The following is a 14,640-nucleotide window of genomic DNA, read 5'->3' as shown; positions in this document are numbered from 1 at the left end:
ACAGTTGGCCCGCCTAAGCCTCACAAGTGGTTGATTATAGATATATACTATAATGTTGTGCAAAAATAAAAATAATAACCATTTAAAATATATCTCCTTTCACCATTTAATTGTGCATATATATATATATATATATATATTCATACATGAGCACACAAATAGTGCACATATAAAATATAGGGCATGCCGAGTGGTGGTGGTGCATGCTTTTAATCCCAGCACTCAGGAGGCAGAGGCAGGTGGATCTCTCCAAGTTAGAGGCCAACCTAGTTTACAGAACAAGTTCCAGGACAGCCAGAGCTACACAGAGAACCCTACGTCAAAAAATATGTGTGTGTGTGTGTGTGTGTGTGTGTGTGTGTGTGTGCGCACATGCATGTGTGTACGTGTACTTTTTTTGGATTTTTTAAATTTTGGTATTAGAATTTAAACCTAGGTCCTGGCACATGCTAAGCAAGTGCTCTTACCACTAAGCTGTTTCATACCCGCTGTTTGATTTTTTTTTTTAAATACTATTATTGTTGCTTTTTGTTTGTTTAGAGTCAGGGACTCTTTGTATTGTCATGCTAGATGATGTTGATTCTTTTGATCCTCCTGCCTTGGCCTCGCAAGTGCTGAGATTACAAATGTGTGCCACCATGACCAATTTCTCCTTGTTTATACATAGACTGTGGTAGGATGGCTAGGACACCGTATAAAGATGTTTGTATAGAAGTAGAGGATAATTATAAAGCAGTCAGTTGTTTAGGTTACCAGCATGGATTAAGAACCTTAAATTACTAGGGTTCAAATCTTCGCCCTGCAATATACAGTGACCTTTGATCATACTCTTAGCCATGCCACAATTTGTTTATCTGTGCAAGAAAGTGATAAAACTTTCATCATGACCTTGTGTAAATGAAGTTAGTTAATAATAGGAAGTGCTTATTATGGCTATAGTAGTCACTGTGTTAGCTGCTCCGGATATTGTTTATAGAAAAGATGTGTGAAAGAAAATATACCTAGAATGCTTATGTAATAAAGCAAGTTTCTTTTTTGTTTTATTTTAAAGATAGGATCTTATGTATCCAAGATTGACATTAAGATTCTGATTATCCTGCTTTCACCTCCAAAGTGTTGAGTTGTAGGCATGTACTGCACCATCATGCCAGGTTTAAAACGCTGCTGGGAACTGAACCCAGGGCTTTATACAAGTTTAGCTACATCCCAGCTTCCAGAGTAAGAAATTTTATTGACTACATTATGCAGAATACACTTGAAGAAAATCATTCACATATTGGCCTAAAACTTTGCTTTATATTTAACAAATAGTCCAGTATAGAGCTTGAAGTACACTAGTAAAAATGGAGAGTAGAAAAATGGACTTGCTGTTTTAGTGATATTTGTTGACTTCAACCTTAGCTGGAACTAGGCTTATTTAAAACCAGAAAGTTTTTATAGAGCCAAAGTAAGCCTTTCATTAACAAATATGAAAAATTCTATAATACTACTACATCAAAAGTAGTTAATAGGAAAGAAGGGAGAAGTAATCTTGCCTTGTTTAAAGATAAAACAATAATAATGGTACTTCCTTTGATATATGACAGAAATTCAGAGGTAGAAATAGCTACAAATATTGAAAAATTAGTGAGTAGTGGTGGCACACACCTTTAATCCTAGCACTTGGGAGGCAGAGGCAGGTGGATCTTTGAATCCGAGGCCTGGTCTACAGGGAAAGTTTCAGGATGAGACTACACAGAGAAACCCTGCCTCAAAAAAACTGAAAACAATTGAAAAATGGAAAGTTTTAACTACATAGGGAATGACCGTGTCTCAGGTTTTCTATTGCTGTGAAGAGACACCATAACCATGGCAACTTTTATAAATGAAAACATTTATTTGGGGGTGGTTTGCTTACAGTTTCAGAGATTTAGTCCATTATCATGGTAGGGAGCAAGGTGGCGTACAGGTAGACATGGTGCTGGAGAAGTAGCTGAAAGTCCTATATCTTGCAGGCAACAGGAAGTCGACTGAGACAGTGGGTGGTATCCTGAGCATAGGAAACCTCAAAACCACCCCTACAGTGACACACTTCCTCCAACAAGGCCATACCCACTCCCAGAGTCACACTTAACAATAGTGCTACTTCCTGAGAGATTATGGGGGCCAATTACATTCAAACGGCCACAGGCATAAAATTAGAAGGAAAACATGAGATGTGATGGTGCACTGTGTACCATCTTTATACTGAATGCCACTGGCCATTTTGAGTTGGGTGATTGTTTTTGGCATTTAAAAAAGTCCTTATTGGCCAGGCGGTGGTGGCGCAGGCCTTTAATCCCAGCACTTGGGAGGCAGAGGCAGGCGGATCTCTGAGTTCGAGACCAGCCAGGTCTACAAGAGCTAGTTCCAGGACAGGCTCCAAAGCCACAGAGAAACCCTGTCTCGAAAAACCAAAAAAAAAAGTCCTTATTTTTATTATTGTGTTTGTGTGTGTGTGCATGTGAATGTGTCATGGTGTGTGGAAAGTCAGAAGATAATTTTGTGGAGTTCTTTTTCTACTTGTACTTTTATGTGGGTTCAGAGATAGCATTCAGGTTGTGAGGCTTGTGCAACAAGCACTTTTTACTTTCTGAGCTATCTTTGCTGGGTCTTTTTTGGCCTTTCTTCAGTCATTTTATATTATTTTATGTTTTGAGACAGGTCTCACCATGTTACCTGGGCTGGCCTGGGACTTGCTGTGTAGACCATGCTGACCTCAAACTCCTAGAGATCTGTCTTGTCTTAGATTATAGGTGTGTGATACTATACACTGCTTTTCTTAAATCTTTAAATTGTTTTTCCATATATGCTAAGTGTAACTATATATTATTTATCTGAAAACAGTAATAATGTTTTGTGTGTTTTATATATATATATACACACATATGTGCACATGTTTGCGTACATGCGTGTGCTGAGGCAAGGGGTCAGTGTTGGGTGTCTTCCTCAATCACTCAAGGTCCTATGGTTCTCTCCTTCCCCAAAGCTGAAATTACAGGCAAATTTTTTAAAGTAGGTGTGTGTGTGTGTGTGTGTGTGTAGACCAGAGGACAGAGTTGTTCTTTTTTTGTTTTTGTTTTTCATGACAGGGTTTCTCTGTATAGCCCTGACTGTCCTGGAACTCACTCTGTAGACCAGACTGGCCTCAAGCTCACAGAGATCCACCTGCCTCTGTGTGCCTACCCCCAGAGTGCTGGGATTAAAGGTGTATGCCACCACTGCCTGGTGACTGATATGTTTTGTTGTTTCAGTCATCTGCCATCTATTCCTCTGAGATGGGGTTTCTTACTCAATCTGCAGATAAAACTGGTGGCCAGCTAGCCCCAGTGATTCTCCCTTCTCCCGTCTCCACTCTCCACAGCTTGGGAATTACTGGTATGTCCATGCCTGGCTTTTTTACATGACTGCTGGGTTTCTACCTTAGGTCCTCATGTTTTGAGCAAGACCTTTACCCACCAAGCCATCTCCCCAACCTTTCAGTATAACTTAAATTCATGTATTAATTTAGTTTTTAAGGTTTTGAGATAAGGCCTTGCTCTGTAGACCAGACTAACCTAGACCCTGCTTTGTAGACCAATTTGGCCTAGGATTTGTAGCAATCCTCCTGCCTTTGCCTTCTGTGTGCTGGGATTACAGATTTGTACCACTACATCAGACAGGAACAACTTAGAAATTTTTCTAATTAGTTCTATTTATTTTAGTGTTTCTGTGTGTGGGCATAGAAAATGTGTGGACAACTCTTTCAGGACTCAGTCCTTTCCTTCTATATGGGACCTGAGGATTGAACTTTGGGAAGCTTCTGATTAAGCCCCTTTCACATTGGCCCAGAAATAATTTTTAATTCAATCTCTTTGACATTTTGAAATAGGCAAAATTGTGCCTTTTCTCCAAATTGAGGCAATAAAAAAATCAGAAATAGGTAAAAATGTTTACCAGTTATATCTAATAAGGGATTTATATCTAGTTAAAGTAACAAGTAACTAGATTACAAAATGGGCAAAACATATGAATAAATGTTTTTTTTTCCAAAGAAGGTATACAAATGCCTAATAAGCAGAAGATAGATACCAAACATATTCAATCCTCAGAAAAGTGCAAACCCAAATCATAGTTGGTTACTATCACAGCACTCTTGATGGGCACAATTAAAAAGATAGATCATGAGCCTTGGCAAGTATGTGGAGGCATTAGAAACCTTATGCATGGCTGGTGAATTCAAATGTTACAGTGGGCTTGGGGAAACAGTTCAGTTCCTCAAAAGGTTAAATGGGATGGCTATGGATCTAGCAGGTTTTCTGGTTTTATACTCTGCAGTAAGTGCATGTTCACAAAAACATACATTAGTTTCTATAGCAGAATTGGTCATAATAACCAAAAATTGGAAATAATTTAAATACCCATCAGTTAGCAAATTGATAAATAAAATGTGGTTTGTGTCTGCAGTGAAGTAATATTCAATTATTAGGAGTGAATTACTAATAGGTACTGCAGCATGGAATACATGTTAAGTGAAAGAAGTCAGGAAGGGCCACAGACTTGGATTCCATTTGATCTGCCTGCCTCTCTCCTGAATACTGGATTAAAGGCGTATACCACCACTGCCTGGCTAGTTTTAAAACTAGTGTAGTATACACGGCATTAGAAATCATTTAAAAATTTTTGTCATTTATTTATTTATCAAAGCCAGGTCTTACCATGTAACTCATGTAAACCAGGCTTGTTTTGAACTCACAGCTGCAGTCTCCAGTGTGCTGGTATTAAAGGCAAGTACCACCACACCCAGCATCCTTGTATAATTTTTTTAACAAACTTTGAAGTAATATTTGTCTGTGTTCAAAGAAGTACACAGATTATGCATGCTTGGATTTAATAAAATTTTAAGAGGACAACATCCGTGTTATCCCATCTTTATACCCAAATGCTCTAGAAAGCCCAACCAGTGCCTCATTTCTAGTACAATCTATTCACCTATTTTCTTTTTATATATAAATTGTTTCCTTCAGTTAAGTATTCTGTGATGCCTTCCTCTTAATGTTAGGTCTGTGAAAGCCATGCTGTTGTATTTGCAGTAGTTCATTCTCATTACTCAATAGTCTGAACATACTGCACTTGATCAGTTCTGTTGAATTGATTTTGTTTTAGAGCTGTTCCAAGTAGTGCTGCTTTAAGCATATTTGGCCTTTCAGTGTACCTATGTAACACTTGGGTGAAATCCTAGTAGTGGAATTAAGTGGGTTAGAAGCTATCCATATTGCCAAAGAATTGCAGTGCCAATTTGTTCTCCAGAAAGCACAGTGTCACTGGCCTATAATTTTAGCACTTGGTACATGGTATCTGGAGTTCACAAAGTCATTTTTTGGAGAAACTTTCAATTCTAGGCTTGGACTACTCATGACCCTGTCTTAAAAAGATGCAAACAACCTCCCAAAAGCATTGATTTATATCAGTTGTATAGTAATTTATTTATATCAATCCTAGATTGTGAAAGATAAATATTCATTGCCTTAATATCTTTATTCCCTTCTACCTTGATTCTTCAATTATTTTTAGCTCTTCAGTTAGATGTGTTACAGTTTGAAATATTTTAATTATGTATATAAATGTGTGTATAGCTATGTGCATGTGTGGACACTGTTCCTATACGCTGGAGATGAATGATCCCTCTGAAACTAGGTATGGGCTTCTGGGAACGAAACTTAGGTCCTTCAGAAGAAAAGTATACACTTTAACCACTGAGCTATCTCTCCAGGCCTAGAATGTCACAATTGGAAACAACAGGTGGTTTAGTGGGTTAAGGCAATTGCCATTAAGCCTGAAAACAAAAGTTCAATCCCTGGGACCCACAGGTGGAAGGAGAGAACCAACTCCTACAAGTTGTCCTCTAATAACTTGACATATGTATTATGGCATGCTTACATGCATGCACACACAAAAATAAATAAGTATATTAAAAGACTTAAAAATCAGATTCCTGCTCTATCATTAGTTTTTTTTAAATATTTATTTATTATGTATACAATATTCTGTCTGTGTGTATGTCTGCAGGCCAGAAGAGGGCACCAGAGCTCATTACAGATGGTTGTGAGCCACCATGTGGTTGCTGGGAATTGAACTCAGGACCTTTGGAAGAGCAGGCAATGCTCTTAACCACTGAGCCATCTCTCCAGTCCCCCATTAGTTGTTTTTATCATCTTTGCTCAGGCTCAAAATTTTCCTACCTGAGTTTTCTAAGTGTCTGACTCCCATTAGTTGTGTTTTGGTTTGAGCCAGGGTTTTACTTTGTAGCTTGGACTGGCCCAGAACTCATTATACTTTTCAGGCTGGTCTTGAATTTTCTTCAGTTTTCCTGTTTTAACCTTTTATTTGTTTTTACTTTTTTTTTTTCATTTAAAACAAATTTTAGGGGGCTAGAGAGATAGCTCAGTGGTTAAGAGCATTGACTGCTCTTCCAGAGGACCTGAGTTCAATTCCCAGCAACCACATGGTGGCTCACAACCATCTGTAATGAGATCTGGCGCCCTCTTCTGGCCTGCAGGCATACATGGAGGCAGAATGTTGTATACATAATAAATAAATAAAATCTTTAAAAAAAAAAAACAAATTTTATGTCCAATATATTTTGACTATGTTTTTTTCCTTCCCTCAAATTCTTCCCAGGTCTGCTGTCTGCTGTAACATTTTAAGTGCTGGGATTATAGGTGTGAACTACCAAGCTGAGCGGCCATAATTTGAAAAAAGTATTGTTGGTTTTGTTATAGTTGTTTGTTTTCTTTTTTGCTGCTGGTTTTTAAACCCAGGGCCATGCACATTTTAGGTAATCAATCATCCTTCCACTGAGCCACAGTCCTAATTCTATTAATTTTTCAAAGAATCTTTTCTCTTGTAAGAGAACTGTATTAGATACCTTGTATCTCAGTTGTTTTCAGATAGGAAAAAAAAAAAACCCTCTTTTCAACCAGAAGGGAAATGTAGAGTTTACAGTTGTGATATATCATGTGACCAAATAATATTAACAAATAGGATACAGAGAAGACAAGTAAGTAGAGTTAGCCAGGTGTGGTGATACTTACCTATAATCTCAAAATTCAGGCGGCCAGGAGGCAGAAGAATATCAAGTTCTAGGCCAGTCTGAGCTATGTATAGCAAGACCCTGTCTTGAACAAAAATTTTACGAAATAGAATAAGATAAAAAATAATGATTCAAGGGAGAAGAAAACCATAGTAAATGCTTTTCTGGTTTGTTTTTGTATGCATGCCTTCTATATTCATGATAGGGAGAGCCATTTAACATACCAGTCTCAATTTCTATGGTATAACATGAGAGAAGTTTATTACTTACTCACCCAATAGTCTAATTTGTGTTTTCTTTGCAGATGGAGTATCTTTCCTGTATATATATGGCATTTGGGCCAGGCTGCTTTTGTCATCTGGCCCTGCCATCTTATAGCACCTTGGTGACCTCTGTATTCAAGCAGAGTGGGAAAGAGATTGAGATGGAGGACAAAGAACATGTCCTTCTGTGGATAAAAATCTGGTTGCTAAAATGACACAGTCATAGCCTCAGCTACCTTCTGAGAATAAAAATCTCATTGCTGAAGTGACAATCACAGCCTTGACTAAAATGGGAGTCTCAATTAGCTGTCAAAGGGCTGGGAAATGGAGTGTGCTTCTACTGGGTGCTGGCACTTGTCCCTTGGTGCCTACCACTGGGTACTTTGGGAGTTAGTTTTTTGGTAGATAGCCACCTAGCTAGCTAACTGTACTGTCATCTTTTAAGATAACAGCAGGATAGATAACGTTCATCAACTTGGGACAATTTACTGTTTAAGAGATAGTAATTATTTTAACTAGTGAATTTTTTATAGGGAAATAAGTTTAAATTTATTACTGACTGGCATTTTTGCCTCCTTTGGTAGCATATAGTTATGCTTTGTTTTAGCTTTATCTTTTGGAAGTGCTCTGGATGAGACCCAGGGGCTCGTGAAGCAAGGCACTGCTACTGCAGAGCTATACCCCATCTCTGTTTTAACTTTAATAACCTTATGTGTAACAGTTTAGATCATGTCTCAGTGAAGCTTAAAAGCTACCTTATTTACATTCACAAGTCACTAAGTAAAAAAGCTGTCAAGCTATGGCATGCCATTGGTTATAGATATTGATTACATTTAACTATCTTTTCTCCTCTTCCCTCTAGTTTGAGATTGGTACAATGGAAGAAGCTGGAATTTGTGGGTTAGGAGTGAAAGCAGACATGTGTAACTCTCAAGCAAATGATATTCTTCAACACGAAGACTCCAGTTGTGGTGGCACAACTAAGACACATTCACTGGAAGGAGATGAAGACAGTGACTTTATAACAAAGAACAGGAATTTGGTGAGCTCAGCATTCTGTGCACAGGAATCAAGAGAAGAAATTCCTGGACAAGAAGCTCGAACCGGTCCTCCTGATGGCCAGCAAGATTCAGAGTGCAGCAAAAACAAAGAGAAGACCTTAGGTAATAAACTCTAGTCAATAGTTCAATGTTGTTTTCATCTAGTGCTCATTTTATTCACATTGTGTGTGAGACAGGTGACCTGTTGGCGGGCCAGTGAAATGGCTCAGTGCGTAAAAGTACTTGCTGCTAAGCCTGGGAACATGAGTCTGATCCCTGGGACCCACTTTGTCGAAGGAGAGCAGGACTGCTACACATTTCTTCTGTGGCATGCCTGTGTGCATGCACTCTCCCCCTCTCCACACACACACACACACACACACACACACACACACACACTACATCAATTTAAAATAAACACCTCTTGCCTCAGGTGACTCATCTTGTCTGCTGTAGCTCTATGTACAGGAGGTGGAAAGAACAATAGGAAGCTTAGTTCTCTCTATATAATCAAGAATTCTAAAAATATTTTGAGGACAGAATGACAATTGACTTATTTGCATCTTTACTAGGGTGATCAAAGATTGGACATAAAATTTTATAGATAGTATGTTAACTGTACTGCAGAAAATAAGCTCACCAAGTTTCAAAACTTTTTTTCTTTATTCTATATAGCTTGTATTTCAGATCAAGCATGTGATATGCTTAATTTTTATATGTTTTTTTTTTTTTTTTGAGACAAGGTCTTATATAGTTCAGGGTGACTTCAAAATTCTTTTTGCTTTTTTTTTTCTCCCAAGACAGGGTTTCTATGTGTAGCCCATCCTGGAACTCACTCTGTAGACCAGGCTGGCCTCGAACTTTGAGATCTACCTGCCTCTGCCTCCTGTGTGCTGGGATTAAAGGTACACACCACCACCACCTAGCCAACCTCAAACTTCTTATATAACTAAGGCTGACCTTTAAGTTCTGATCCTCTTGACTTAGCTCTCAAGTGCATCAAGGCATGCACTTGATTAAATTGTGTGTTGTATGTTGTGTCATTCTCCCTCACAGCAAGGATTGAACCTGTGGCGTCATGCATGCTAGGCGAGGACTCTACCACTGTGCTAGATCACCATTTTGTGATGTGCTGAATCTCATGAAGAAAATTGAAATCTCCTTTGAGTCTTACCCCTCAGCCTTTTATTTATTTATTTGTTTATTTATTTATTGTTTTGTGTTTTATTTTTGAGACAGGGTCTTACTATGTAGCCCTGCCTGGCCTGGAATTTGCTATGTAGACCAGGTTGGTCTCAAACTTAAAGATAACTACCTCTGTCTCCCAAGTGACAAGTGCTGCAATTAAAAGTTTACCACTATAACTGAAACCCCTCAGGTTTTTATACTTTACATCTTAGATTGATAAGTTGTGGATTTTTTTTTTGCAATTGTAAAGTCTTATAATTCTACTAAATTATTTGATCAAAGTGGCAATGATAATTTTAATAGGAGTGTCAAATTGACCATGCTGAAAACATAACTGCTATGCTAAACACAATATCTAAATATCTACATACATACTTGGAAAATTACCAAATTTTATTTGGTGAACATTCAAGTGGCATCGGGTCTAATTTTCAAAGGCTTGTTTTTTGTTTTGAGACAGGGTCTTCTTTTAGAGCCCTGACTGACCTGAAATCACTACTTAGACTATGCTGGCCTTGAACTCACCTGGGATTAAAGGTTTTTGCCGCTGCACCCAGCTCTCTAGGTGTTGTCTATATGTCAAAATACTTTTCTTTTTGGAAGGGGTTTTCTTTTTTCTTTTGAGACAAGTTCTCATATGTAGCCCAGGCTCGACTTGAACTCGGTGTGTAGTCAAAGAGGACCCTAGCCTTCTAAACATTTTGACTTCACCTCCCTAGTTAGATTAACAGTGTTGTACCACCATGGCTTGCTTGGGTTACCTTTCTTACTAACGTAATCTCCTGCTACTCTTTAAAATGTAAATAGTTGCCAGGCAGTAATGGCACATGCCTTTAATCCCAGTACTTGAGAGGTGGATCTCACAGTTCAAGGCCAGTCTGGAGTGAATTCTAGGACAGGCTCCAAAGCTACACAGAGAAACCCTGTCTTGAAAAACGAAAAAAAAAATGTAAAAAGTTAAGGAATATGAAAAATAGTTTTTGAGACAGAGTTTCTCTGTAGCTTTGGAGCCTTTCTTGGAGCTTTCTTGGAGCCAGGCTGGCCTCAAGCTCACAGATCCGCCTGCCTCTGCCTCCCGAGTGCTGGGATTAAAGGCATGCGCCACCACCGCCCGGCTGAAAAATACTTTTAATTCCCTAAAAATGATACATTTCTTAAATCAGTAGCCAGGGCTAGAGGTAAATGGAGGAACAAGAAGTGACTGCTGTTGGGTATGGTTTGCTTTGTGTGTTAATGAACACTACCCAGTTGGATAGCTGTGACAGTTAGTTGTGCAACCCTGTAAATATACTAAATTGTGTAGTTTTTGTTTACTCTAAATGGTGTATTTTAAAAGTGAATTTTATGTAGGGGAATGGTACATACCTATCATCCCAGCTACTTTAGAGGCTGAGGCAGGAGGATTGTTTGAGCCTAGGAGTTCAAGGTCAAACTGTGTAACATCTCTAAAAACAAAAAAGTTAAAATAAATGAAAACTAAATTATAGTATCCAAATTCTGTTTTGTAAACAAAAGATTCCTAACATTGCAAAACAAAACAAAAACCCTTGAGTTTAAGAATTCTCAATGTTCTTTTATGGTTTGTTTCTTTTTCTTTTTTTGAGACAGGGTTTTCTTGTATAGCCTTGGCTGTCCTGGAACTCTGTAGACCAAGCTGGTCTCAAACTCAGAGATCCGCCTGCCTCTGCCTCGCAACTGCTGGGATTAAAGTTATGCGCCACCACTGCCAGGTTTTCTCATAATGTTCTTATTGAAATGAGTCTTGAGTTTTACTAATAAAATTTCATGTGGCTAGAAAAGTTTCCTCCTTTGGGAGGTGGAAGACAGTGTCTTATTCTATTGGCCTGAAATCTTGGGCTACAGGGGTCTTTCATAGGCTTAAGCCATCACTGTACTCACATTTAAAAGTATTCAATTTTGAAGTCATTCTGCTGTTTTATTTCTATAGCAATCTATATACCAGAGCCATTAAGGCATATACATTGATAAGATAGCTCGGGTGTAAGAGTGAACTTTTTTAAAATGAAAATGGTGCCAGGCAGTGGTAGTGCAGGCCTTTAATCCTAGCACTCAGGAGGCAGAGGCATGCAGATCTTTCTTAGTTCAAGGCCAGCCTAATCTACAAAGAGAGTTCCAGGACAGCCAGAGCTTTTTATTACAAGAAACCCTGACTCAAGAAAAAAAAAGGAAAGGAGGAGGGAGGGAGGGAGGGAGGGAGGGAGGGAGGGAGAGAGAGAGAGAGAGAGAGAGAGAGAGAGAGAGAGAGAGAGAATATCTTGGGGCTGGAGAAATGGCTCATTGCTGTTGCAGAGGATCCAGGTTTGGTTCCCAGCACCCAAATGATGGCTTACAACCATCTGTAACTCCAGTTCCAGGAAATCAGACACCTTGTAGACTCTAGGCATACACAAGGTGTACATACATGCAGGCAACACACACACACAAAATAAAATAAATCTCAAAAAAAGAAAATGGTATTTGTCATCCAGTTTAAGAAATCCCAGAAGCCGCCGGGCGGTGGTGGCGCACGCCTTTAATCCCAGCACTCGGGAGGCAGAGGCAGGTGGATCTCTGTTAGTTCAAGGCCAGCCTGGTCTACAAAGTAAGTTCCAGGACAGGCTCCAAAGCTGCACAGAGAAACCCTGTTTCAAAAAAAAAATTAAAAAAAGTAAAAAGGCCTAATTAGCAGTGTTATTGAGTGTAGACATTTGGCATGGGGATGAATGAAGAATAGAGGAGGGAGAGTCCATTAATTTGGAATGTAAAAGTAGCTCCTTTCCTTGATGAAAATCAAACCTAGGACACAAGTGGTAACTAATTGCCTATATATCCTAAATAGTTTGATTTGGTTTTGGTTTTTTGATACAGGGTTTCACTCTATGGCCCAGGATGGTCTTGAACTTGAGAATCCTCTTGCATGCCACAATTAGCAGTTTGAACCAACATGACCAGCTCAAAATATCTTTCAGAATTGAGCTGGCAAATACTATATTCCTATTTGTAGGTATAAATTATTTTGTTCTGAGATTAGAATATGGGAAGTGTTGGTAGAATTCACAGATTAGATTTGATCGTATTATTCAGGATTTCTTTCTTGTTAATTATTAGGAAAAGAAGTTTTATTGCTGATGCAAGCACTAAACACCCTTTCAACCCCAGAGGAGAAGCTGGCAGCTCTTTGTAAGAAATATGCTGATCTCGTGAGTATTCAGTCAACTGCGAGGGCCATACAAATATAACAGAATATATGTGTGTGCTTGATAGGCTTTTTAAAATATAAGTTTGATGTGTCTTAAAATGTAAAATATTTTATGCAAAAATTGGAAGAGAATCTGATTTGTTGAGGCCTTTTTTTGTTGGTTTCATGATTTTATTTTGTTTTATTTATTTTTTGGTTTTTAGAGACGAGTTCTTGCTATGTAGTATTGGCAGGCCTGGAACTTGCTATGTAGACTGGATTGGTATTAAATAACTCATAGTTGTCAGCCTGCCTCTGCCTTTTCTGCATTGGTATTAAAAAGGTGTGTGCCAGCACACCGAGAGACTTTTTCTAGCACATAGAGAAGACCAAAAGCTGCGGTATAGACAGACCTTTTCCTTTCCTTTGTCTTTAAGGGTCTGGTTTTATTGTGCATCCTAGTCTTCAGCTTCTGGGCTCAAATGATCCTTCTGCCTCAGTCTTTTGAGTAGTTGAAACTACAAGCATATGCTGGCTGGCACAGATTTTCTAAAACTCAGTGTTACTATTATTTAGTGTGTGTGTGTGTGTGTGTGTGTGTGTGTGTGTGTGTGTGTGTGTGTTGCATGCCTGTAATTCCAGGACTTGAGAGGTAGAGGTAGGAGGATTAGGAATTCAGTGTCATAGGGAGTATGAGGCTAGACTGGAATACATACATAAGACCTACTCAAAAAGATTTTTTTTGAAATAGCATTGGTTGTTCTGGAACCTGATATGTAGACTAAGCTGACCTTAGACTCCTCCTTTTATAACCCAGATGTTGAGATAACAAGTGCTAAGGCACTCTCTTTCTTGTGTGAGATACAAATGTGCCAAAGGTCACTGGAAGGACATTGGGTCTTTCCATTTTATTGTCTTGAGATAGGGTCTTTTACTGAAGCTGCTAGTGATCCTCTTGACACACACATACCTTCTCCAAATAACACAGGGTTATAACTGTCTACTTTTTATATGTGTACTGTTTTTTTTTAAGATTTATTTATTATGTGTACAGCATTCCTTCCATGTGTGCCCGCAGGCCAGAAGAGGGCACCAGATCTCATTACAGATGGTTGTGAGCCACCAGGTGGTTGCTGGGAATTGAACTCAGGACCTCTGGAAGAGCAGTCAGTGCTCTTAACCACTGAGCCATTTCTCCAGCCCCTGTACTGGGGTTTTGAACTAATATACTTGCACAAAATGCACTCTTACCCCACTGAGTACTTTTGGGATGAGTTTCTCACAACATGAAAAGCATTATCAAACATGTACAAGCTAGGCTCAGCAGTTCAGAATGTTTACTGCTCTAGCAGATGACGTGGGTTGGATTTTTAGCACCCATGTAGTCCCTCACAATTTCCTGGAACTCCAATTTAGTCAGTTCCAGGAGGTCTGATACCTCTTCTGAGTCTGGTGGGTTCCTGCATGCATGTGGTGCACATACATACACTTGGGCGGGCATGCATACATACACACAAAATTAGGTATTTTTTTACACAAATTGTTTGGGTGTGGTGATACACACTTATAATTCCAGCACTTGGGAGGCTGAGGCCAGAGCATTGCTGTGAGTTTGAGGCCAACCTAGGCTATATGATGAGATTTTGTGTCAAAAAAAAAAAAAAAAAAATGGGCCAGCAAGGTGACTTAGCTGCTAAAGGTACTTACTGCCAAGCCTGATGAGCTGAGTTGGATCCCCAGGACTCACATGGTGGTAGAGAACTGATTCCTACAAGTTATCTTCTAACCTCCACAGGCATGTTGTGGCACATACACACAATAAATAAGTGACTAAATAAAAATTGTAGAAATTGGTCTTACTGAAATTAATATTTTCCTTCC

General features: G+C 38.9%; 1 protein-coding gene across 2 annotated transcripts in view; it reads left to right on the top strand.

The window, feature by feature from the left end:
• Positions 1-14,640, top strand: part of Txlng (taxilin gamma) — a 55,817-nt gene that overhangs the window by 14,012 nt on the left and 27,165 nt on the right. For both annotated transcript variants that reach the window (XM_050160598.1, XM_050160597.1), the window contains exons 2-3: positions 8,216-8,516; positions 12,690-12,781. In XM_050160598.1, coding sequence (XP_050016555.1) covers positions 8,216-8,516; positions 12,690-12,781 — 393 coding nt within the window. The remainder of the gene's footprint in view (positions 1-8,215; positions 8,517-12,689; positions 12,782-14,640) is intronic.

This window comes from Alexandromys fortis, unplaced genomic scaffold (assembly GCF_014885135.2).
Source record: "Alexandromys fortis isolate MF-2015 unplaced genomic scaffold, M_Fortis_MF-2015_v1.1 scaffold_120, whole genome shotgun sequence".
NCBI lineage: Eukaryota > Metazoa > Chordata > Mammalia > Rodentia > Cricetidae > Alexandromys > Alexandromys fortis.
The sequence above is the reverse complement of the archived record's forward strand: the minus strand, read 5'-3'. Positions and strand labels throughout refer to the sequence as shown.